Source organism: Taudactylus pleione, unplaced genomic scaffold (assembly GCF_031769625.1).
Source record: "Taudactylus pleione unplaced genomic scaffold, aTauple2 ptg000278l, whole genome shotgun sequence".
NCBI classification, from domain to species: domain Eukaryota; kingdom Metazoa; phylum Chordata; class Amphibia; order Anura; family Myobatrachidae; genus Taudactylus; species Taudactylus pleione.
The window spans coordinates 2,566,787-2,592,141 of record NW_028284680.1 but is presented as its reverse complement, the minus strand read 5'-3'; the positions used below and the strand labels follow the sequence as shown (position 1 = coordinate 2,592,141).

The 25,355-nt window shown below is 44.6% G+C and overlaps 1 protein-coding gene across 1 annotated transcript in view; it reads left to right on the top strand.

The window, feature by feature from the left end:
* LOC148513480 (ATP-dependent RNA helicase DDX25-like) overlaps positions 1-8,415 on the top strand; it is a 53,628-nt gene extending 45,213 nt beyond the window's left edge. Inside the window, 2 exon segments of the mRNA XM_088481836.1 lie at positions 4,371-4,559; positions 8,354-8,415. Of these exon segments, the coding sequence (XP_088337962.1) occupies positions 4,371-4,559; positions 8,354-8,415 (251 nt within the window).
* Positions 8,416-25,355: the final 16,940 nt, after the last annotated feature.

Here is a 25,355-nt window from a genome sequence, read left to right as displayed (position 1 = left end):
CTGCAAGCGGGACTAGATCATGGGCTTCGCCTTGCTTCTTTGAAGGTACAGGTTTCGGCCCTATCTGTCTGGTTTCACCGTAGGATTGCTACAATCCCGGATGTGCGCACCTTTATGCAGGGTGTTCTCCGCATTCAGCCGCCCTTTGTTCCACCTGTGGCGCCTTGGGATTTGGCTGTGGTCCTGAGGGCTCTCCAAGGACCGCCGTTTGAACCACTGGGCTCAGTGGATCTTAAATGGCTAACAGCTAAGACTGTTTTCCTTCTGGCCATTGCTTCGGCCAGACGTGTTTCTGAGTTAGGGGCTCTTTCTTGTAGACCCCCTTTCTTGGTTTTTTATGGGAACAGGGCAGTGCTCCGCACTCGGCCCGAGTTTCTTCCCAAAGTTGTTTCCCAGTTTCATATTAACGAGGAAATAGTTGTTCCGGCCTTTAACTCACCGGGTCTTTCCGTGGGTGAGGCCTCTTTGGATGTTGTGCGGGCCTTAAGGACTTATGTTGACCGCACTTCTTCGTTTAGGAAGTCGGACGCTTTGTTTGTCCTCTTTGGCTTCCGTAAAAAGGGTTGGCCTGCTTCAAAGCAAACTTTGGCAGCCTGGATCCGTATGGCTATTTCTGAAGCTTATCTTCATGAAGGCCTACCGGTCCCTCCTTCTCTGAAGGCTCATTCCACTAGGTCTGTGGGTCCTTCGTGGGCAGCTCGACGTGGTGCCTCGGCAGTTCAGATCTGCAAGGCTGCTACGTGGTCTTCTGTCCATACCTTCGTGAGGTATTACAGGTTTGACACCTTCGCCTCTCAGGATGCTTCCTTCGGGCGGCGGATTCTCCTTTCTGCACAGGAGCGTCCCCACCCTTAAAGGATACTGCTTTGGGACATCCCCAAGGTATCCTGTGGATACCCTATGGACCCTGAAGTAGAAAATATGAGATATGGTAAGAACTTACCCTTGTTATCTCTATTTCTACGAAGTCCATAGGGTTCCACAGGACTCCCGCCCTGTCGCACCTGTGCTGCAGATGGGCTTTGCTCTGGTCACCGGTTTTCCGTCTCCCTCTGGTGAGAATGTGATTCTTGTATGTGTCCAGATCTTTGTTCTCTCTCTTCCTTCTCCTCCTCCGGCCTATGGCTTGGTAACTAACTGAGGTGCCTTGGCTCGGGGGCGGGGTATAGGAGGGGGACCTAGTGCATCCTGGGAGGCTGAAAGCTTAACTCTTTGGTGCCCTGCGACTGACGTCACACCTATACCCCAAGGTATCCTGTGGAACCCTATGGACTTCGTAGAAATAGAGATAACAAGGGTAAGTTCTTACCATATCTCATATTTTATTTTTTTAAAGATCACGTCTCCTGCATGCATTAATGATCCCCGCTGCTTCCTTGTACACAGCATGGATCATTTGCGTGATCCTCGGCCGGCTGAGTGACCACGGTGTCACGTAAGCCGGCCGTCACAGATGAGAGAGAAAGACCAGGAAATCTCTTTCAGCTGAGATCCTGGGCTATTCCCTCCCCCTCAATGGCAGCGACACACCTCCATTTTGGGAAACCGAGGCTTGTGCCCCCTCCCTGCCCAGATACGGCAGCAGACTGTCAATCACTGACAGTCTGAACACTCTGTAAGAGCATTTATTTTATGCAATGCACTTCAGTCTGCGAGTACTAGCATCCATTCTGCGCTGTGCACTTCACCCAGTAAGCACAGTCTAGTGCACCCCACTCAGCAACTTTATTATTATACTGAGTGGGGCGCTCAACATAGCAAGCGTCCACACTGTATTGTGCATATAAAGCAGTTCCAGCATCCATCTAGGACTGTGTGCGGGCTGTGTAGCACTACTTTAATCCTTGCCACACAGCAACAGCAGACCTGGTCCGCTACCTTCAGACTCTGCTATTGGCCGTCCTTCTCATCTTTAAGCACAGTGCTCCCTGGCTTGGCATAAAGCCTGCTGCCGGTAGTTCCGTACCAGCTTCCTGACCGGCTTGTCTCCTGACTACATCTCAGTTATCCAGTCTAAACACCACATACCCTCTGGTACCCAGCCATCTACCATATGAGAATGAGCCTCATTAAACCTCCTGTCTTCCTACACTCTCCCAATACCCTCCAATTCCTTAGGAACACACCAGGGAGTAGTGGCCGGGAGCCAGTAGCAGGTCACAGAAATGAAGTTGTTGTGGCACCGGTCTGCAAACTGAAACATCCGAAAGTAGGGCACCCTAGGTTCCTTGGGACAGCTGATCCTGGAGCGGCTTCAGGTTGAGGTTGGCGAGCAGAGAGTCAAGATGGTGGCGTCCCTGCACCACATATGTGAGAGATGATTCCAGAGAACAGCCAACCACCTGGCCGATTGCCAGGCACCAGACTCAAGGATGTCTTTGTGGGGTGAACCCAAGGCCAGAAAGTGTTAGGTAACAAGGTTTGGAAGCTGCCTCAGCACTACCTACAGTAGCTAGACAATGTCAGAAGTGGGGTGCCAAGACACCTCTCTGGCACTACCCCCTGCCATCCCCCACTACCTCTGTGGTGGGTTCTAAGCACTTCTGCTGCAGATAGCTTCTGCCATGCTAGACTGCACACCAGAGGGTGCTTTAAGGCAGAGAATCCCATCTCCTACTTAGTAGATAGAACTGCCAGCCGTTAGCACTTTAGTCCTGCACAGAGATGTAAGAGCCTCTGCTCCTCAGGAGATGTGTCTGGTTAGAGCAGCCCCACATTAGAAACGGTTTGCTCTAGGTGGCCAGAAAGATCAGAAGCTTCTCCTTGGCGTTCCTTCCTCTCAGAGGGAAAGCCTGCCGAACTGCAGAACCTCAGACCTGAGCATCTCCATCTCTTCTTCCGTATTTCTCTTGCAAGGAATTATTAGTCAGAGTTTTTGCCTATGTGAGTTTATGTCCTCAGATTTTGATGGGGTCAGATGTTTCTCTGTTTGGATTGTGTATAACAGTTGACCTTTTATGTTCTGATAAACCGAATAGTTCCAAAGCTAAATCTGAAGGGTGGAGTCAGGGATACTACTTTCAGGCTCAAAATGTTATTCCCAATTGCTTAATGGACACTCAGGTGCAAGTGCCTCATTTGTAGCATGCCAGGCTGACCGATAACTGTCGCATACACCTACCGGCGGTGCCGCTGATCTGGCAGAACCGGCCTGGGCTAAATCTTTGGCCAGACTAATCCTAAGTTTACATAGCTCAGAGCATGTCCCCGAGAGCTGAATGTGGGCCACCTTCCTTACGCATCAGGGAATAACTCTGTGGCCAGTGGGTCTTCGGTCTCCTAAACGCCTCCAGCAGATGAGGTCTGGTGAAGTCATGTTAGAAAGTTTACTTCCTATTAGAAGGCATTCTAGAGCCTGCCTTTCCACGTAGGCCTCGGTAGCACCAGAGAACTGCTGTGGTCCAGTCACGGGTAAGGCAAGGAGGCCAGAGATTTGGTCACTGAGGATTCCTCGTGCCCAGGGCCTGATTCGCTACGGATCGCTATTCTGCTTACACAAACGCAGCGCAGTTGCTAATATCAGCGGGGATATGCAAATGTTTGCATTCGTAATGCGATCACAGCCTAACATGAGGAAGCCCACTTCCCCTTAATTTACATCCGTATACTTTGGCAACATAGCGAAACAAACGGTAACATCGGACCCATACGCACAGGCAGGTCAGACCTCAATCAGCACACGCTATGAGGCCTCAGGCTGCGTATGGTTGCAGCGGATAATTTGTGCACTCCCCATGTAACGGCGTCCGAACACACTGGCACGCCTTCGTTTCCCCGAAACCCCCGTCACCACCTACAAACGGCGCTTCCTGTCAATCACTGTGATGGGTCTGCTCAGCCTCTGCTAATGCAGTTTCCATCGCAATTGCTAGTTCGCACACGCGCACTGCAATGCATACGCATAACGCAATAATCGACCGATTGCGTGCGTCTTTGCAACTGCGTTCCTTGCTGAATCAGGCCCACAGGCAACAATTCCACTAGGCGGATTTAGTGCAGGCTCTAAGGAGAATCTCTAGACTTTCAGGACTAGGAAGACTCAGGGGCACCCTACAATACGCTGTATAAAAGGACAAATTACAGTGGCCATTACTTTCCTTCCCTTCCTCCCCTCAGTTGGAAGAATTACTATGTAAATGGAACCTGTATATAAAGTTTCTGGTTATTTAAACTTTGACATTTATGAGTAACTCCCAAACTGCAGAAGAAGGATTTCTACTTGTTGGTGTTTTTGAGCTTTTGGTCTTTTTTTTGTTTGGGGGGGGGGGGGGGTTATTCCCTCCCAGTAGTTGCTGTATGTAAGTATGTAAGGCTAGCTGGACAAATAAAGTTCCAGTAAAGTACTTTGTTTTTTCTATTCTTCTCCGTAGGAATTGATGTGGAGCAGGTGTCCATTGTGGTGAACTTCGACCTTCCTCTGACCATGGAGGGCTATGTGGATTACGAGACATACCTGCACCGAATTGGCCGTACCGGCAGATTTGGCAAAAAGGGCGTGGCTGTCAATCTGGTGGAGAAATGCTGCTTATATATGCTACGTGACATTGAAAAGCATTTTGGTAAGTGCTGTTTATTGTTGCCGGTAGCGGTAATGCAGCGTGGTTTTGTATCGTCACACTTTGGGGACTATTTATCATTAAATATTTTTTACATATTCCCCGTAAAACACCCAATTTTTGGGGAGATATCCACAAAATAATAAGTAACCCCTAAATGTACCACAGAGGGACCACAGCAGATATCTCTGATACCGGAATCGGTATGATTTACCGCCGGATCCATGCCCGGCGGTTCAAATCCCGACAGCGGCAGCCCGACAAGGATGAAAATCCTGATCGTCCCCAGGGAAGTATTCACTAACCTATTCTACCCCCTAACCCTAACCCTCGCTTAGGGGTGCCTAACCCTAATCTCCCCCCCCCCCCCCCAGTGCCTAACCCTAATCCCCCCTCTAAGTGCCTAAACCTAACCCCCCCTTCCCCGCCGCCTAAACCTAAGTCCCCCGGGGGGGTGCCTAACCTCCCCCCGGGGGTGCCTAACCCTAACCCTCCCTCCCCCTAGCCTAATCCTAATGTGTCGGGGGGGTGCCTAACCCTAAGTTTCCCCCTGGGGTGCCTAACCCTAACCCTCCTTCCCCTAGCCTAACCCTAAGTCCCCCCCCGGGAACCCTATACCTAACCCTCCCCCCCCCCCGCGGCTATCCACGCTTGGCGTCCCTTCGATCGGGATGCCGGGCGCCAGTCAAATGACAGGCGCCTAGATTTAGACGCCTGTGATTTAACCCTTGCCGAGATTAAGCAGTCGGGAAGCCGGCTGTCGGGATTAGGTCTGCCGGCTTCCCGACTGCATACCCAGATACCTGCTACGGTCCATCCATTCCCGACAGCAGCCACAGCTCCTATAGGTATCTACGAGGGATACCATGCCGTCAGATTACCAAGATCTCTGGAACTCAAAGCGTTCTGGATCTTGGCCTTTGCATTTTACGGCATCTAATGATGGCGTAAGCCGCTGTAGCCTATAGGCTACACCTCGCAAAGTTTACCGGGACCCTCCCCGGCCGCTGTACACGTGTGTGGTCTGCAGACGGCACAGGTGTCCCGAGAGAGGAGTGAAGAGACCGCTGATGCTGATACAGTAACTAGTACACATGACGGAGCTGTAATTGTTACTGCCTGAGACAGAAACTATACTGTACCCGTCTCCAGGAACAGATAGATGGTATCCTACATTATTCTGTTATCTGAGCCATATCGCCCCCATTTCCAGCGTAGGATATTATAATAGGGAAAACCAGCCTGTCCTATCCTTCTATACAAGTCTCAGCTCTGCCCCCTAGTGCTGTATATCTGACACTGCTTCATGTCATGGATAGACGTTCTTGTATAATACGTAAGCATTTCCATGGCTCTGTTTCCCGTCACCTATAAATGCTTATAATATGTTATACTACTGTGACACAATATAATCTAGTGTGCATTATAATGCACAGTATCATAAAATGTACTAAAGACGTATTTCACATTGTAAGATTCATTGGTGGTGTCAGAGCTATGTCACGTGGTGAGGTGTACCCGCTCACATCCCGGGCACTGAGCAGGGGAAAGCTTAGCGCTGCCCATCAGCTAAGTATAATCTAATGTCTCATAATTAGACAATAACTACTTGTGGACTGAATGCTGAATAATACAATAGTGTGTTGAGGTGGTCAGGTAAGGAATTAGGGGCCACTTGCAGAGTCTGAGGCACCCTGAGTGCATTTGGAGAAAAGTTCTGTATTCATAAAATGAGTAATGACTGTGCCTAGTCTGTGGCTGATACGTCTATGGTACAGTCTTGCAATGGCTTTTTATTTGCTCATTGTGCCTTGTGTAGTAAAATACACTGAATTGTGTGGTTGTTGTTGAAGTGATTTCCTGACATCTGCAGTCAAATGCCTGGAAATCTTTCTCTGGTGATCTATCGGTAGGGGGAGGGCACTTTTCATCCACTCCATTTTGCTTTCCCATACAGTACCCTCAGACTCCTTGTTCCATCCACTCCTGGGGCTTTCCCATACAGTACTCTCAGACAAATTTTTCAGCCCACTCTCTGTGGCCTTCCCATACAGTACCCTCAGACTCCTTGTTCCACCCACTCCCTGTTGGTTTCCCAAACAGTACCCTCAGACTCCTTGTTCCATCCACTCCCTGTTGCTTTCCCGTACAGTACCGTCAGACTCCTTGTTCCACCCACTCCCTGTTGGTTTCCCATACAGTACCCTCAGACTCCTTGTTCCATCCACTCCCTGTTGCTTTCCCGTACAGTACCCCTCAGACTCCTTGTTCCATCCACTCCCTGTTGCTTTCCCGTACAGTACCCTCAGACTCCTTGTTCCATCCAATCCCTGTTGCTTTCCCGTACAGTACCCTCAGACTCCTTGTTCCATCCACACCCTGTTGCTTTCCCGTACAGTACCCTCAGACTCCTTGTTCCATCCAATCCCTGTTGCTTTCCCGTACAGTACCCTCAGACTCCTTGTTCCATCCACACCCTGTTGCTTTCCCTTACAGTACCCTCAGACTCCTTGTTCCATCCACTCCCTGTTGCTTTCCCGTACAGTACCCTCAGACTCCTTGTTCTATCCACTGCGTTGGTTTCCCATACAGTACCCTCAGACTCCTTGTTCCATCCACTCCCTGTTGCTTTCCCGTACAGTACCCTCAGACTCCTTGTTCCACCCACTCCCTGTTGGTTTCCCATACAGTACCCTCAGACTCCTTGTTCCATCCACTCCCTGTTGCTTTCCCGTACAGTACAACTCAGACTCCTTGTTCCATCCACTCCCTGTTGCTTTCCCGTACAGTACCCTCAGACTCCTTGTTCCATCCAATCCCTGTTGCTTTCCCGTACAGTACCCTCAGACTCCTTGTTCCATCCACACCCTGTTGCTTTCCCGTACAGTACCCTCAGACTCCTTGTTCTATCCACTGCGTTGGTTTCCCATACAGTACCCTCAGACTCCTTGTTCCATCCACTCCCTTTTGCTTTCCCGTACTGTACCCTCAGGGGTAAATATACTAAGATGGGAGTTCTATTCAGAAGTGATGTTGCCCATAGCAACCAATCAGATTCTACTTCTCATTTATCTAGCACCTTCTACAAGATAATACCTGGAATCTGATGGGTTGCTATGGGCAACATCACTTCTGAATAGAACTCCCATCTTAGTAAATTTACCCCTCAGACTCCTTGATCCATCCACTCCCTATTGCTTTCCTGTACAGTATCCTCAGACTCCTCATTCCATCCACTTCCTGTGGTTTACTCGTACAGTACCCTCCGACTCATTGTCCCAATCACTTCCTGTGGTTTTCCAGTACAGTACCCTTAGGCTCCTCGTTCCACAAACTTCCTGTGGTTTTCTCGTACAGTACCCTCAGACGCCTTGATCCACCCATTCCCTGTTCCTTTCCTGTACAGTACCCTCAGACTCTGCGTTCCATCCACTTCCAGTGGTTTACTCATACAGTACACTCAGACTCATTGTCCCACTCACTTCCTGTGGTTTTCCCGTGAAGTACCCTCAGACTCATTGCCCCACTCACTTCCTGTGGTTTTCTTTACAGTAGCCTCAGACTCATTGTTTGAATCAGATCTTTCCATTATCACACCTGGTAATCAGGGGCACCTGTTCTGAAGGAGAGGCTTCCATTTAAATGTAGGACACAATGCTAAATAGAACAAAATGAAATGTCACATAAATGTCACAAAATAACCTTGGAGGATGACACTCCATCACAGTAACTAGTGACACCATGAGATCCGAGAATGACTTCTCTATAGCAAAATAAAAACATTGTTTCCTTTACAGGCACGAAAATCAAGAAACTGAACACAGGCGACATGGACGAGATGGAGAAGTTATGTTATTAAGCAAAATACTATCTGTATAATTCATAAATTGTGGTAATATGTTTAATGCTAATGTGGAAAATAAAATAGTTTCAGCACTGTGGGACTGCCACAAATGTGCCCGGTGTATATGTTATATTTAGTTATCAGGCACAAGCTTCTCACAGAGGGTCTTATTCTAAACTGGAAAGCAAAAAAAGCTAGTGCCCCACGTGTCTCTTCACAGCCTCATGTACCCCACCTCGTGTCCCCCTCTATCTCTTCAGCCTCATGTTCCCCCCATGTGTCTCTTCAGCCTCATGTCCCTACTGCATCCCTCTACAGACTAATGCCCTCCTGCATCTCTCCACTACCTCATGTGCCCCACTGCATCTCTCCAGCCTAATGTGCCCCCTGCATCACTCAGCCTCATGCCCCCCTGCATCCCTCCACAGCCTCATGCCCCCATGTCTCTCCAACTCATCATGCTCTGTGTCTCTCCACCACTTCATGCCCCGTGTCTCTCCACAGCCTCATGTCTCTTGTCTCTCCACAACTTCATGACCCTGTGTCTCTCCACAGCCTTATGCTCCCGTTGTCTCTCCACATCCTCATGTCCCTTGTGTCTCTCCACAGCTTCATGCCCCCCATGTCTTTCAACAGCCTTATGCCCCCCGTGTCTCTCCACAGCCTCATGCCCCCCGTGTCTCTTCACAGCCTCATTCCCCCCTGTATCTCTCCAGCCTCATGTCTCCAGCTTCAAGCCCTTTTCCAAATCCACCAACATTGCAACATATGCAAACATTTACAAAAGTAATAGACGGGAACTAATAATGTCAGTTGCTTCTCTGTCCGTCATTTCCCGAAGTTAGTTTGCTCAGGTTCGGCAGATAATTTGTGGTCTGCATATAAAAACATAGTTCAGAACTTTACACTGTTATTAGACTGTTGGCAGGGCTAACTGTGGCAGGGTCACTTACCAGAGACCAGGCTTAACCGGATATGCAAATCCAGATGGGGTTCTTTGGCATGGAGAGGATCTAGCATGCGGAAAAGGTCTCCTCTGTGTGGGAAAGCTGTAGGAGAGGAAGAGCAGCTCAGTGCGTCTAGTAAGAGAAGGACTGTCCCCGCGGGTGCCAGCCTGAATATCTTCCTGGGCTACCTTGTGGCACTAATGCTAATGGTTGCCTATTCCTGCCCTAGTGGATGATAATGATGAATATAGAGTGCTATTATATAAACAGACTGAACGGATTTACGGCATACAACATCCTGGAGATAAATAAATCCCCCATCTCCCATTTACTATGCCCCTTGTACCCACCATAAATAGGACATATCGCTCACTGGTGGCATTCAGGTGGATTCCTCCGCTCCCAGTTCTCCCGTCACCTAAGGGTGGCAGGTCCTGTTACATTGGAACTGGATATGTTGTTGAGACGAAGGTGTAAAGTAGCAAGTCGGCCATAAAAAGATTCACAACTGCACTGCTTGCTGTGCCCGGGATAATGCAGGTAATCAGGCTGGGAGCAGCGGGAACTACTTCCACCATATACATATCATTCCACCTATACTTAACATTGGGTCTGATTCAGGTTAGTACGTAAACTACCCCGATGGTGGGTGAAATGTGCATACGCATGGCCCGTCGTTTGTGTCGTTCTTTTGACCCTGTTGACCATTTGTACCTGTTGACCTTTAGTGTGTCAACCTTTTGTCCCTGTCGACCTATTGACTGTCTAACATCTGGGAGTAAATTTACTAAAGTGAGAGTTTTTGCAAGTGAGTTTTAGAAGAGATGTTGCCCATAGCAACCAATCAGATTCTAGCTATTATCTTCTAGAAGGTGCTAGTTAAATGTTAAGTAGAATCTGATTGGTTGCTATGGGCAACATCTCTTCTAAAACTCACTTCTAAAAACTCTCACTATAGTAATTTACCCCCTGGTGTCTATATAGACATTGTCGACCTTTTTACTGTCTATCTATAGACTGGATCCCTTTTTTGGGAGTGTCAACGCCAGGCTCTGCGTCCGAAGACGCAGATTTTTTGGCCTTGGCAATGCAGGTAAGACGGCCATTCGGAGTAACCCTTGGTTTTCTCAGATGGCCGAAGCTGCTACCATCGATCCAATATGCAATGCTGTCAGGAGGCGTGTATTTCCTTCTGACGTCTTCTGCGGGATTACAATATTTACAGCCAGCAGTTGCGCTGTGTGTTCTGCGGCTACATCTCAATGAGGCCTAAGATGTTTTCTGACAGTTTGACCTCAAGTAATGAGAAGGCTCCTTAGTAAGTGAGCACTACCATGCAGTCGGCACGTTGGAAGGATAATGGCAGAGGGCACAGCCAGTTTAAGTCTCGGGGCTGATATTGCAGGTCAGTTATTAAAAAAAAGCTCCACCTCTAAGCAGATGATGTCCTAACATTATAGATACCAAACAGGCTATCTCACGTCAGAACTGTCCAAAACCAAACAGGCTATCTCACGTCAGAACTGTCCAAAACCAAACAGGCTATCTCACGTCAGAACTGTCCAAAACCAAACAGGCTATCTCACGTCAGAACTGTCCAAAACCAAACAGGCTATCTCACGTCAGAACTGTCCAAAACCAAACAGGCTATCTCACGTCAGAACTGTCCAAAACCAAACAGGCTATCTCACGTCAGAACTGTCCAAAACCAAACAGGCTATCTCGCGTCAGAACTGTCCAAAACCAAACAGGCTATCTCGCGTCAGAACTGTCCAAAACCAAACAGGCTATCTCGCGTCAGAACTGTCCAAAACCAAACAGGCTATCTCGCGTCAGAACTGTCCAAAACCAAACAGGCTATCTCGCGTCAGAACTGTCCAAAACCAAACAGGCTATCTCGCGTCAGAACTGTCCAAAACCAAACAGGCTATCTCGCGTCAGAACTGTCCAAAACCAAACAGGCTATCTCGCGTCAGAACTGTCCAAAACCAAACAGGCTATCTCGCGTCAGAACTGTCCAAAACCAAACAGGCTATCTCGCGTCAGAACTGTCCAAAACCAAACAGGCTATCTCGCGTCAGAACTGTCCAAAACCAAACAGGCTATCTCGCGTCAGAACTGTCCAAAACCAAACAGGCTATCTCGCGTCAGAACTGTCCAAAACCAAACAGGCTATCTCGCGTCAGAACTGTCCAAAACCAAACAGGCTATCTCGCGTCAGAACTGTCCAAAACCAAACAGGCTATCTCGCGTCAGAACTGTCCAAAACCAAACAGGCTATCTCGCGTCAGAACTGTCCAAAACCAAACAGGCTATCTCGCGTCAGAACTGTCCAAAACCAAACAGGCTATCTCAGGTCAGAACTGTCCAAAACCAAACAGGCTATCTCAGGTCAGAACTGTCCAAAACCAAACAGGCTATCTCAGGTCAGAACTGTCCAAAACCAAACAGGCTATCTCAGGTCAGAACTGTCCAAAACCAAACAGGCTATCTCACGTCAGAACTGTCCAAAACCAAACAGGCTATCTCACGTCAGAACTGTCCAAAACCAAACAGGCTATCTCACGTCAGAACTGTCCAAAACCAAACAGGCTATCTCACGTCAGAACTGTCCAAAACCAAACAGGCTATCTCACGTCAGAACTGTCCAAAACCAAACAGGCTATCTCACGTCAGAACTGTCCTCTTCTGCCTCCTTCTGAGGGGCTCGTATACGATGAGCGCACCCCCGATAGGTCGGGAGAGAGCAGACGATGCAAAAATGATTGATACAAATAGGATGGCTCCATCGGTAAAGAACAGAATAATTTATCCCTTTTAAGCGTTCTTCTTTATGATGACTAGTATGTTATACTGACACGAGTATGCTAATTCCAGACGTATTTAGCACTGGTGAAAGCAGCACATGTCAGGGTTTATAATTAAGGGGCTCCTAGCTTACACTGGGCCTCATTTGGGCAGTGATGAAAATGCCCACGCTCCAGAGCTGCGCCTATGTACCAAAACACATTCATGCAGACTTGTGGGCACTTGCTGGAGAGATAGGTCAGGTAAGCCATAGCCACGTATGGTCACTGTAGCACGCCTCTGACATATGGCTTCTAGCGAGGTATAATTTTGGCTGGTATTTCACCGCCCAACTCTCTAAAGCACCAGGGGGTGGGAAGAACCCTGGGCAGTGTTCCTATAGGAAGTAATGAACGATTCTATCCGTCAGGTTGGGCTGCAGTGGCCATAGCCCGACTGGCAGTGAATGGCAGCTTTGGCATAAGTAACACAGCCGCCAACATACTTATTTGCCAGACGCATCCACTCATAACTATGTCTGGTGTCAAAAGCAATCTAGTGCTGTAGCAAAGTCATACACAGAGCCCCAGGGGTCGCTGACTGAGGGCCTGATTCAGACCAGCTCGCGAGCGCTGAGCGCTCACAAGCGGGTCGATGTTGGCCCAGTGCGCATGCACACGACGGAGCCGGCTCCGTCGTGCGCGAGACCCGGATAGCGTCGGGCAAGCCGTCTCGTACCAAAGGGGGAGTGCTGTCGATGGTGAGTGACAGCACGCCCCCTTTGGTGGGCGTACCGGGGGCCCGGCTGCCCAGACGGAGGCTTTCCCATGGGAACGCTTACCGTCTGGGGCCGGCCCCACTGACATCACTTGTGATGTCAGTGGGAGTGCTTTCGTCTCTGATAGAGCCGAAAGCACTCCAGGGCTTGCGGCAACGAGACCCTACCACAAGGGTCTCGTCGCAAGCCCCATCTTCCTGGCCGCTCGCTATAGCTGTGGGTGGTCACCCACAGCTATACGAGCGGCCAGGAGGCCGTTCTAAAAATTAAGAAGGACGGCCCTGATTCAGAGCGAGCGCTCTGTCAGAGCGTCTGGTTCTGAATCAGGGCCTGAGTCCAGTTCAGGCCAGAGGGACAATCTAGGCCTGACAATCTAGCCGCCATGTTTGTTATCTGTGCATTACTGTACTGGTAATGCTAAATCTCTGCTTTCTAAAAGGGAACAATGTGGCTTATGCCGAGTACGACCGTATGTTGTCCGATCCAGCCATCGTCTGTGTGTACCCGCTGTGTCGCCCACAATGCGCGTTCCCGCGTGTTTTCAGCGACGGGCGACATTATTAGCGAGGGTCATGCTGCCGAATGCAGCATGGCCCCCACCGTTGCACCGTCATTGGCAAGTGTGTACCCAAAATAAGCATACTGTACCTTACATTGTGAGATGCCATATCAGCAGATAGAGATGATAAATGACAGTTCTCTACCAAAGCTGAGTGACATCACAGACTGTTTATGATGTAATAATGCAGTGGATAACTGACAGTTCTACATAAAGTCACATGATCAGCCTATTAAAGTTATAAATCACATCCTATCTGAATTTCACTAATACTATATATATATCTATAAGTTAGAATAAGCTTACACTACACAGTCAGTATACATATTAACAGATGGGGTAAATTTACTAAAGTGAAAGTTTTTAGAAGTGAGTTTTAAAAGTGATGTTACCCCATAGAGTTGATACGAACTCATCTCATGATGGTTATTTTTTGAGCTACTGTATTATATATATATTTATGGCCAGTGCCAGATTTATGTCCACATGGGCCTGGAGCTGATATTTATGAAGGGCCTATTGCAGAGGTTCCCAAACTTTTTTTGAATCACGACGCCCTAGAGTATCAGCATTGTTTTCACGGCACCCCTAAGCCAAACACTTGTTATTGGGAAATCCTGAAAAAATGTAGTGAAGTAGTGAAGTGAAGTAAATTGTGCTGACCGGTCATCCTTAGACTCAGTTATGTGGTTGTGAACAGGTTTGAGCTTTTGTTTGTCCACATATTTACATTACATTGACCATAAATAATTTGATTTGGTGTGAACCACCAACCTGAGGCACCCCTACAAGTGTCCCGAGGCACCCCAGGGTGCCACAGCACACAGTTTGGGAACCACTGGCCTATTGTGTGCCGCTGCAGGGGGTGTGACAGTCGCTGCGATGGTGTAACTAGAGATGTGAGGGCGTGAGCTGCGAGGTGTGGTCTGCACAGGGGGTGTGGCCAGTGCCATGGGTGTGGCTATAGTGGAGCAATTACAAGAAAAAGTTGCGCTCTGTGTGAAATGGTATGACCTCTATTGTCTGTCTTTCATTAAGTGCTAGAATAATTTAAATAAAAGAAAAAAAATCAAAATTGTTCACTGGTCATTGTCATATTTCTGTAAGTGTTCATCCCACATCCCTAGTCACTGCTGTAAATTAATAAATGAACGGCCTTCTTTAGCTGTTCCTTTTTAAAAAATAATTATCTTCAATGGTAATACTGGACTAGGGCAGTAAGGGCTACCTTACTGTACAGCTGTGTATGCATGAGCTTGTTTGGGCATTAAGTTTTCTTTGTTAATTAAAAAAAAAATAAAGTTTAAAATAAAAAAAAATATTTAAAATGATAAAAAAAACTCAGAAGTCTTTACATATAAAAAATATCTTTTTTGTTTGTTTGTTTTTTAAAATGTAATCTGCCATCCTGACATAGTGCTAATAGAACAGGTAGGACGAGGACGGGATGTACTAAAGGGGAAAATGCGGTAAAACCCCGAAAATGCAGTTTTTGGGGGTTTTACCGCATTCCCCATATGTACAAAGCACCAATGGGTAATGCCATCTTCAGGTGGACTTACCCAATAGAAGCCTATCGGCTTCTTATCGGTACGCTCCCCCTTGGGAGGGATCCGATCGGCTGCACATATATTAGCGTTCCCGCTAGGCTGTTTTAGCGGGGCGCGGCGCCCTGCCCTCTTTCTGGCATCTATTCTCCCTTTCTGCAGGGCTTGGGGGCTGCCCGGCGTGTCCGTAAGTGCCGGGCACGCCCCGAAGAGTGACGTATATTTACAGTCAGGTCCATAAATATTGGGACATTGACAGAATTTACATATTTTGGCCTCTATTCACCACCACAATGGCTTTGAAATGAAACAAACATGATGTGATTTACCTGCAGACTTTCAGATTTAATTTGAGGGTAATTACATCCAAATCAGGTGAACGGTGTAGGAATTACAACAGTTTCTATATGTGCCTCCCACTTTTTAAGGGGCCAAAAGTAAAGGCCCCCATACATCAGCAATCTGAAAACCACAATTGAACAATTTGAAGATTTATTGCCCGATCTTAGGATTTCCCAATCGAGCAATCTGCGCCCATACACTACAGATCTTTTTCAGTGATTTGCAGATTGATTGCAGCAAACACAGATCTGGCAATCTTGAAAGGCCCATCATTTTGCTAGAAACGGTCTGCAAATCTGCTGATCATGTCCATACACTAGCAATCTACAGCCCCAATCGATCTGTAAAATCCAACAATCTGATTAAACAATTCCTATCACTTTTTGGTTGCAATCTGCGATCCCCATACATTGCAGATTTTTATACACAATCGATTGCAAATTGCACGATTGCTCCAATCCATCTCTGATGTATGGGGGCCTTAATGGGACTATCAACTCAAAATCTATTTCATGGACAGGTGTGGGCTATTCCTTCATTATGTCATTATCAATTAAGTAGGTAAAAGGTCTGGAGTTGATTCTAGGTGTGACATTTGCATTTGGAATCAGTTGCTGTCGACTCTCAATATGAGATCCAAAGAGCTGTCACTATCAGTGAAGCAAGCCATCATTAGGCTGAAAAATCAAAACAAACCCATCAGAGAGAGAGCAAAAACATTAGGTGTGGCCAAATCAACTGTTTGGAACATTCTTAAAAAGAAAGAACGCACCGGAGAGCTCAGCAACACCAAAAGACCCGCAAGATCACGGAAAACAACTGTGGTGGATGATAGAAGAATTATTTCCCTGGTGAAGAAAAACCCCTTCACAACAGTTGGCCAAATCAAGAACACTCTCCAGGAGGTAGGTGTATATGTGTCAAAGTCAACAATCAAGAGAAGACTTCACAAGAGTGAATATAGAGGGTTCACCACAAGATGCAAACCACTGGTGAGCCACAAAAACAGAAAGACCAGATTAGAGTTTGCCAAACAACATCTAAAAAAGCCATTACAGTGCTGGAACAACATCCTATGGACAGATGAGACAAAGATCAACTTGTACCAGAGTGATGGGAAGAGAAGAGTATGGAGAAGGAAAGGAACTGCTCATGATCCAAAACATACCACCTCATCAGTGAAGCATGGTGGTGGTAGTGTCATGGCGTGAGCATGTATGGCTGCCAATGGAACTGGTTCCCTTGTATTTATTGATGATGTGACTGCTGACAAAAGCAGCAGAATGAATTTTGAAGTGTTTCGGGCAATATTATATGCTCATATTCAGTCAAATGCTTCAGAAGTCATTGGACGGCGCTTCACAGTGCAGATGGACAAAAGTGTTTTTTAAGGCTAAAAAGTGGAATGTTATGCAATGGCCAAGTCAATCCCCTGACCTGAATCTGATTGAGCATGCATTTCACTTGATGAAGACAAAACTGAAGGGAAAATGCCCCAAGAACAAGCAGGAACTGAAGACATTTGCAGTAGAGGCCTGGTGATGTCTATACGTTCCAGACTTCAGGCTGTAATTGCCTGCAAAGGATTTGCAACAAAGTATTAAAAAGTGAAAGTTAGATGTTTAGTTTGTCCCATTATTTTTGGCCCCTTAAAAAGTGGGAGGCACATATAGAAACCGTTGTAATTCCTACACCGTTCACCTGATTTAGATGTAATTACCCTCAAATTAAATCTGAAAGTCTGCAGGTAAAGCACATCTTGTTTGTTTCATTTCCAAGCCATTGTGGTGGTGAATAGAGGCCAAAATATGAAACTTCTGTCAATGTCCCAATATTTATGGACCTGACTGTATATATGTGTGTGTGTATGTATATATATAAATATATATATATACACTGTACATACATGCATATATACGCACATATATATATATATATACTATAAACACATATTTACGCATACATACATATATATTATATGCACATTACAATATATCTATATATATCTATATATATATATATATATATATATATATACATACATCGATAGATAGATAGATAGATAGACAGACACAGACATTACACCCACCTCTGGTTATGTTCACTTTTCTGAGTTTTCTCACTTAGTGTCCGGCTGCAGTGTAACAGCTCAGTTGCCAAGGAGGGGTGAGGGGTCAATGGCTGGGCTTTAGAAAACCCAGGGGCAGAGTTTTTAGCATCCCGGTATACAGATGAAGGGGCGGAGCTTAACACGATTTGGGGGCGGGGCTTAGCACAACTCAGATTGCACTGTCGGCCTGCCCGGAGGCGGAGTTTAGGACAGTCTGGGGGCGGAGCTATGAGCAGGCCCGAGGATAACCGGGGATTCGGGCAATGGAGCCGGGGGTGGAAGGAATGGGAGATAATCCTGCAGAATGGACGGGGCTTTGGAACGCTGTAGTGGACTGGTGACAGGAAAAGTTTTTTTTCCTGTCAAAACAGCATGCACTGCCGTAGGTCCTGTGGGCCTATTTTCATGGGGTGGCCTGGAGCTGGAGCTCCACATGCCCCATTGTTAATCCGGCCCTGTTTTATGGCTCATATATCCTTTTGTGTGCTGGATTCAGTGTAATACTATTCACTATATCTCCTTTTTTTATTGTATATATACGTGTGTTTTTACACTCTAACTGGGTGTTATTAAATCAGCTTATTTTTAGATTATTTCTCAGTTTGTGTTAATGTTTATATTACTTCTATGTGTTTAACTTTTCTTGTGCTATCATTTCTTGGAGATGCAGTATAATTAGGAGGCTTGACACCCCTCCTCACAGCTGCTACCTAAATACAGATACAGTTGGGGCTTGTGATTGTGTGTAATTATGTATGCTGTAAGTATACTTATGTGTGTGCGCATGTATGTGTATGTTGTAAGTATGCTTATGTGTGTGTGTATGCTGTGAGTCAGTATGCTTATGTGTGTGTATGCTGTGTGTAAGTATGCTTATGTGTGTGTATGCTGTGTGTAAGTATGCTTATGTGTGTGTATGCAAGTATGCTTATGTGTGTGTATGCTGTGTGTAAGTATGCTTATGTGTGTGTGTATGTATGCTGTGTGTAAGTATGCTTATGTGTGTGTATGCTGTGTGTAAGTATGCTTATGTGTGTGTATGTATGCTGTGTGTAAGTATGCTTATGTGTGTGTATGCTGTGTGTAAGTATGCTTATGTGTGTGTATGCTGTGTGTAAGTATGCTTATGTGTGTGTGTGTGTATGCTGTGTGTAAGTATGCTTATGTGTATGTATGCTGTGTGTAAGTATGCTTATGTGTATGTATACTGTGTGTAAGTATGCTTATGTGTGTGTATGCTGTGTGTAAGTATGCTTATGTGTATGTATGCTGTGTGTAAGTATGCTTGTGTGTGTATGCTGTGTGTAAGTATGCTTATGTGTGTAAGTATGCTTATGTGTGTGTATGCTTATGTGTGTGTATGCTGTGTGTAAGTATGCTTATGTGTGTGTATGCTGTGTGTAAGTATGCTTATGTGTGTGTATGTATGCTGTGTGTAAGTATGCTTATGTGTGTGTATGTATGCTGTGAGTCAGCATGCTTATGTATGTGTATGCTGTGAGTCAGCATGCTGTGTGTAAGTATGCTTATGTGTGTGTATACTGTGTGTAAGTATGCTTATGTGTGTGTGTATGTATGCTGTGTGTAAGTATGCTTATGTGTGTGTATGCTGTGTGTAAGTATGCTTATGTGTGTGTGTATGTATGCTGTGTGTAAGTATGCTTATGTGTGTGTATGCTGTGTGTAAGTATGCTTATGTGTGTGTATGCTGTGTGTAAGTATGCTTATGTGTATGTATGCTGTGTGTAAGTATGCTTGTGTGTGTAAATATGCTTGTGTGTGTAAGTATGCTGTGTGTAAGTATGCTGTGTGTAAGTATGCTTATGTGTATGTATGCTGTGTGTAAGTATGCTTATGTGTGTGTATGCTGTGTGTAAGTATGCTTATGTGTGTGTATGCTGTGTGTATGTATGCTGTGTGTAAGTATGCTTGTGTGTGTATGCTGTGAGTAAGTATGCTTATGTGTATGTATGCTGTGTGTACGTATGCTTATGTGTGTGTATGCTGTGTGTAAGTATGCTTATGTGTGTGTATGTATGCTGTGTGTAAGTATGCTTATGTGTGTGTATGCTGTGTGTAAGTATGCTTATGTGTGTGTAAGTATGCTTAAGTGTGTGTATGCTGTGTGTCAGTATGCTTATGTGTGTGTATGCTGTGAGTCAGTATGCTTATGTGTGTGTATGCTGTGTGTAAGTATGCTTGTGTGTATGTATGTATGCTTATGTGTGTGTATGCTGTGTGTAAGTATGCTTATGTGTGTGTATGCTGTGTGTAAGTATGCTTGTGTGTATGTATGCTGTGTGTAAGTATGCTTATGTGTGTGTATGCTGTGTGTAAGTATGCTTATGTGTGTGTATGCTGTGTGTAAGTATGCTTATGTGTGTGTGTATGCTGTGTTTAAGTATGCTTATGTGCGTGTATGCTGTGTGTAAGTATGCTTATGTGTGTGTATGCTGTGTGTGTATGTATGCTGTGTGTAAGTATGCTTGTGTGTGTATATATGTATGCTGTGTGTAAGTATGCTTATATGTGTGTGTATGCTGTGAGTCAGTATGCTTATGTGTAAGTATGCTTATGTGTGTGTATGTATGCTGTGTGTAAGTATGCTTATGTGTGTGTATGCTGTGTGTAAGTATGCTTATGTGTATGTATGCTGTGTGTAAGTATGCTTGTGTGTGTACGCTGTGTGTAAGTATGCTTATGTGTATGTATGCTGTGTGTAAGTATGCATATGTGTATGTATGCTGTGTGTATGTATGCTTATGTGTGTGTATGCTGTGTGTAAGTATGCTTGTGTGTGTATGCTGTGTGTAAGTATGCTTATGTGTGTGTATGTATGCTGTGTGTAAGTATGCTTATGTGTGTGTATGCTGTGTGTAAGTATGCTTATGTGTATGTATGCTGTGTGTAAGTATGCTTATGTGTGTGTATGCTGTGTGTAAGTATGCTTATGTGTGTGTATGCTGTGTGTAAGTATGCTTATGTGTGTGTGTATGTATGCTGTGTGTAAGTATGCTTATGTGTGTGTATGCTGTGTGTAAGTATGCTTATGTGTGTGTATGCTGTGTGTAAGTATGCTTATGTGTGTGTATGTATGCTGTGTGTAAGTATGCTTATGTGTATGTATGCTGTGTGTAAGTATGCTTATGTGTGTGTATGCTGTGTGTAAGTATGCTTATGTGTGTGTATGCTGTGTGTAAGTATGCTTATGTGTATGTATGCTTGTGTGTGTATGCTGTGTGTAAGTATGCTTATGTGTATGTATGCTGTGTGTAAGTATGCTTATGTGTATGTATGCTGTGTGTAAGTATGCTTATGTGTGTGTATGCTGTGTGTAAGTATGCTTATGTGTGTGTATGCTGTGTGTAAGTATGCTTGTGTGTGTATGCTGTGTGTAAGTATGCTTATGTGTGTGTATGCTTATGTGTGTGTATGCTGTGTGTAAGTATGCTTATGTGTGTGTATGCTGTGTGTAAGTATGCTTATGTGTGTGTATGTATGCTGTGTGTAAGTATGCTTATGTGTGTGTATGTATGCTGTGAGTCAGTATGCTTATGTATGTGTATGCTGTGAGTCAGCATGCTGTGTGTAAGTATGCTTATGTGTGTGTATGCTGTGTGTAAGTATGCTTATGTGTGTGTGTATGTATGCTGTGTGTAAGTATGCTTATGTGTGTGTATGCTGTGTGTAAGTATGCTTATGTGTGTGTATGCTGTGTGTAAGTATGCTTATGTGTGTGTGTATGTATGCTGTGTGTAAGTATGCTTATGTGTGTGTATGCTGTGTGTAAGTATGCTTATGTGTGTGTATGCTGTGTGTAAGTATGTGTGTGTGTATGTATGCTGTGTGTAAGTATGCTTATGTGTGTGTATGCTGTGTGTAAGTATGCTTATGTGTGTGTGTGTATGTATGCTGTGTGTAAGTATGCTTATGTGTGTGTATGCTGTGTGTAAGTATGCTTATGTGTGTGTATGCTGTGTGTAAGTATGCTTATGTGTGTGTATGTATGCTGTGTGTAAGTATGCTTATATGTGTGTATGCTGTGTGTAAGTATGCTTATGTGTATGTATGCTGTGTGTAAGTATGCTTGTGTGTGTATGCTGTGTGTAAGTATGCTTATGTGTGTGTATGCTGTGTGTAAGTATGCTTATGTGTATGTATGCTGTGTGTAAGTATGCTTATGTGTGTAAGTATGCTTATGTGTGTGTATGCTTATGTGTGTGTATGCTGTGTGTAAGTATGCTTATGTGTGTGTATGCTGTGTGTAAGTATGCTTATGTGTGTGTATGTATGCTGTGTGTAAGTATGCTTATGTGTGTGTATGTATGCTGTGAGTCAGTATGCTTATGTATGTGTATGCTGTGAGTCAGCATGCTGTGTGTAAGTATGCTTATGTGTGTGTAAGTATGCTTATGTGTGTGTATGTATGCTGTGTGTAAGTATGCTTATGTGTGTGTATGCTGTGTGTAAGTATGCTTATGTGTGTGTGTATGTATGCTGTGTGTAAGTATGTTTATGTGTATGTATGCTATGTGTAAGTATGCTTGTGTGTGTATGTATGCTGTGTGTAAGTATGCTGTGTGTAAGTATGCTTATGTGTATGTATGCTGTGTGTAAGTATGCTTATGTGTGTGTATGCTGTGTGTAAGTATGCTTATGTGTGTGTATGCTGTGTATATGTATGCTGTGTGTAAGTATGCTTGTGTGTGTATGCTGTGAGTAAGTATGCTTATGTGTATGTATGCTGTGTGTACGTATGCTTATGTGTGTGTATGCTGTGTGTAAGTATGCTTATGTGTGTGTATGTATGCTGTGTGTAAGTATGCTTATGTGTGTGTATGCTTATGTGTGTGTAAGTATGCTTAAGTGTGTGTATGCTGTGTGTCAGTATGCTTATGTGTGTGTATGCTGTGAGTCAGTATGCTTATGTGTGTGTATGCTGTGTGTAAGTATGCTTGTGTTTATGTATGTATGCTTATGTGTGTGTATGCTGTGTGTAAGTATGCTTATGTGTGTATGCTGTGTGTAAGTATGCTTGTGTGTATGTATGCTGTGTGTAAGTATGCTTATGTGTGTGTATGCTGTGTGTAAGTATGCTTATGTGTGTGTATGCTGTGTGTAAGTATGCTTATGTGTGTGTGTGTATGCTGTGTTTAAGTATGCTTATGTGCGTGTATGCTGTGTGTAAGTATGCTTGTGTGTGTATGTATGCTGTGTGTAAGTATGCTTGTGTGTGTATATATGTATGCTGTGTGTAAGTATGCTTATATGTGTGTGTATGCTGTGAGTCAGTATGCTTATGTGTAAGTATGCTTATGTGTGTGTGTGTGTGTATGTATGCTGTGTGTAAGTATGCTTATGTGTGTGTATGCTGTGTGTAAGTATGCTTATGTGTATGTATGGTGTGTGTAAGTATGCTTGTGTGTGTATGCTGTGTGTAAGTATGCTTATGTGTATGTATGCTGTGTGTAAGTATGCTTATGTGTAAGTATGCTTATGTGTGTGTATGCTGTGTGTAAGTATGCTTATGTGTAAGTATGCTTGTGTGTGTATGCTGTGTGTATGTATGCTTATGTGTGTGTATGCTTATGTGTGTGTATGCTGTGTGTAAGTATGCTTATGTGTGTGTATGCTGTGTGTAAGTATGCTTGTGTGTGTATGTATGCTGTGTGTAAGTATGCTTATGTGTGTGTATGTATGCTGTGAGTCAGTATGCTTATGTATGTGTATGCTGTGAGTCAGCATGCTGTGTGTAAGTATGCTTATGTGTGTGTATGCTGTGTGTAAGTATGCTTATGTGTATGTATGCTGTGTGTAAGTATGCTTGTGTGTGTATGCTGTGTGTAAGTATGCTTATGTGTGTGTGTATGTATGCTGTAAGTATGCTTATGTGTGTGTATGCTTATGTGTGTGTATGCTGTGTGTAAGTATGCTTATGTGTATGTATGCTGTGTGTAAGTATGCTTGTGTGTGTATGTATGCTGTGTGTAAGTATGCTGTTTGTAAGTATGCTTATGTGTATGTATGCTTATGTGTGTGTATGCTGTGTGTAAGTATGCTGTGTGTAAGTATGCTTGTGTGTGTATGCTGTGAGTAAGTATGCTTATGTGTATGTATGCTGTGTGTATGTATGCTTATGTGTGTGTATGCTGTGTGTAAGTATGCTTATGTGTGTGTATGTATGCTGTGTGTAAGTATGCTTATGTGTGTGTATGCTGTGTGTAAGTATGCTTATCTGTGTGTAAGTATGCTTATGTGTGTGTTTGCTGTGTGTAAGTATGCTTATGTGTGTGTATGCTGTGTGTAAGTATGCTTGTGTGTATGTATGCTGTGTGTAAGTATGCTTATGTGTGTGTATGCCGTGTGTAAGTATGCTTATGTGTGTGTGTGTATGCTGTGTTTAAGTATGCTTATGTGCGTGTATGCTGTGTGTAAGTATGCTTATGTGTATGTATGCTGTGTGTACGTATGCTTATGTGTGTGTAAGTATGCTGTGTGTAAGTATGCTTATGTGTGTGTATGCTGTGTGTAAGTATGCTTATGTGTGTGTAAGTATGCTTAAGTGTGTGTATGCTGTGTGTCAGTATGCTTATGTGTGTGTATGCTGTGAGTCAGTATGCTTATGTGTGTGTATGCTGTTAATATGCTTGTGTGTATGTATGTATGCTTATGTGTGTGTATGCTGTGTGTAAGTATGCTTATGTGTGTGTATGCTGTGTGTAAGTATGCTTGTGTGTATGTATGCTGTGTGTAAGTATGCTTATGTGTGTGTATGCTGTGTGTAAGTATGCTTATGTGTGTGTGTGTGTATGCTGTGTTTAAGTATGCTTATGTGCGTGTATGCTGTGTGTAAGTATGCTTGTGTGTGTGTATGTATGCTGTGTGTAAGTATGCTTGTGTGTTTATATATGTATGCTGTGTGTAAGTATGCTTATATGTGTGTGTATGCTGTGAGTCAGTATGCTTATGTGTAAGTATGCTTATGTGTGTGTGTGTATGTATGCTGTGTGTAAGTATGCTTATGTGTGTGTATGCTGTGTGTAAGTATGCTTATGTGTATGTATGCTGTGTGTAAGTATGCTTGTGTGTGTATGCTGTGTAAGTATGCTTATGTGTATGTATGCTGTGTGTAAGTATGCTTATGTGTGTGTATGCTGTGTGTAAGTATGCTTATGTGTATGTATGCTGTGTGTAAGTATGCTTGTGTGTGTATGCTGTGTGTAAGTATGCTCATGTGTGTGTATGCTTATGAGTGTGTATGCTGTGTGTAAGTATGCTTATGTGTGTGTATGCTGTGTGTAAGTATGCTTATGTGTGTGTATGTATGCTGTGTGTAAGTATGCTTATGTGTGTGTATGTATGCTGTGAGTCAGTATGCTTATGTATGTGTATGCTGTGAGTCAGCATGCTGTGTGTAAGTATGCTTATGTGTGTGTATGCTGTGTGTAAGTATGCTTATGTGTGTGTGTATGTATGCTGTGTGTAAGTATGCTTATGTGTGTGTATGCTGTGTGTAAGTATGCTTATGTGTGTGTGTATGTATGCTGTGTGTAAGTATGCTTATGTGTGTGTATGCTGTGTGTAAGTATGCTTATGTGTGTGTATGCTGTGTGTAAGTATGCTTATGTGTAAGTATGCTTATGTGTATGTATGCTGTGTGTAAGTATGCTTGTGTGTGTATGTATGCTGTGTGTAAGTATGCTGTGTGTAAGTATGCTTATGTGTATGTATGCTGTGTGTAAGTATGCTTAAGTGTGTGTATGCTGTGTGTCAGTATGCTTATGTGTGTGTATGCTGTGAGTCAGTATGCTTATGTGTGTGTATGCTGTAAGTATGCTTGTGTGTATGTATGTATGCTTATGTGTGTGTATGCTTATGTGTGTGT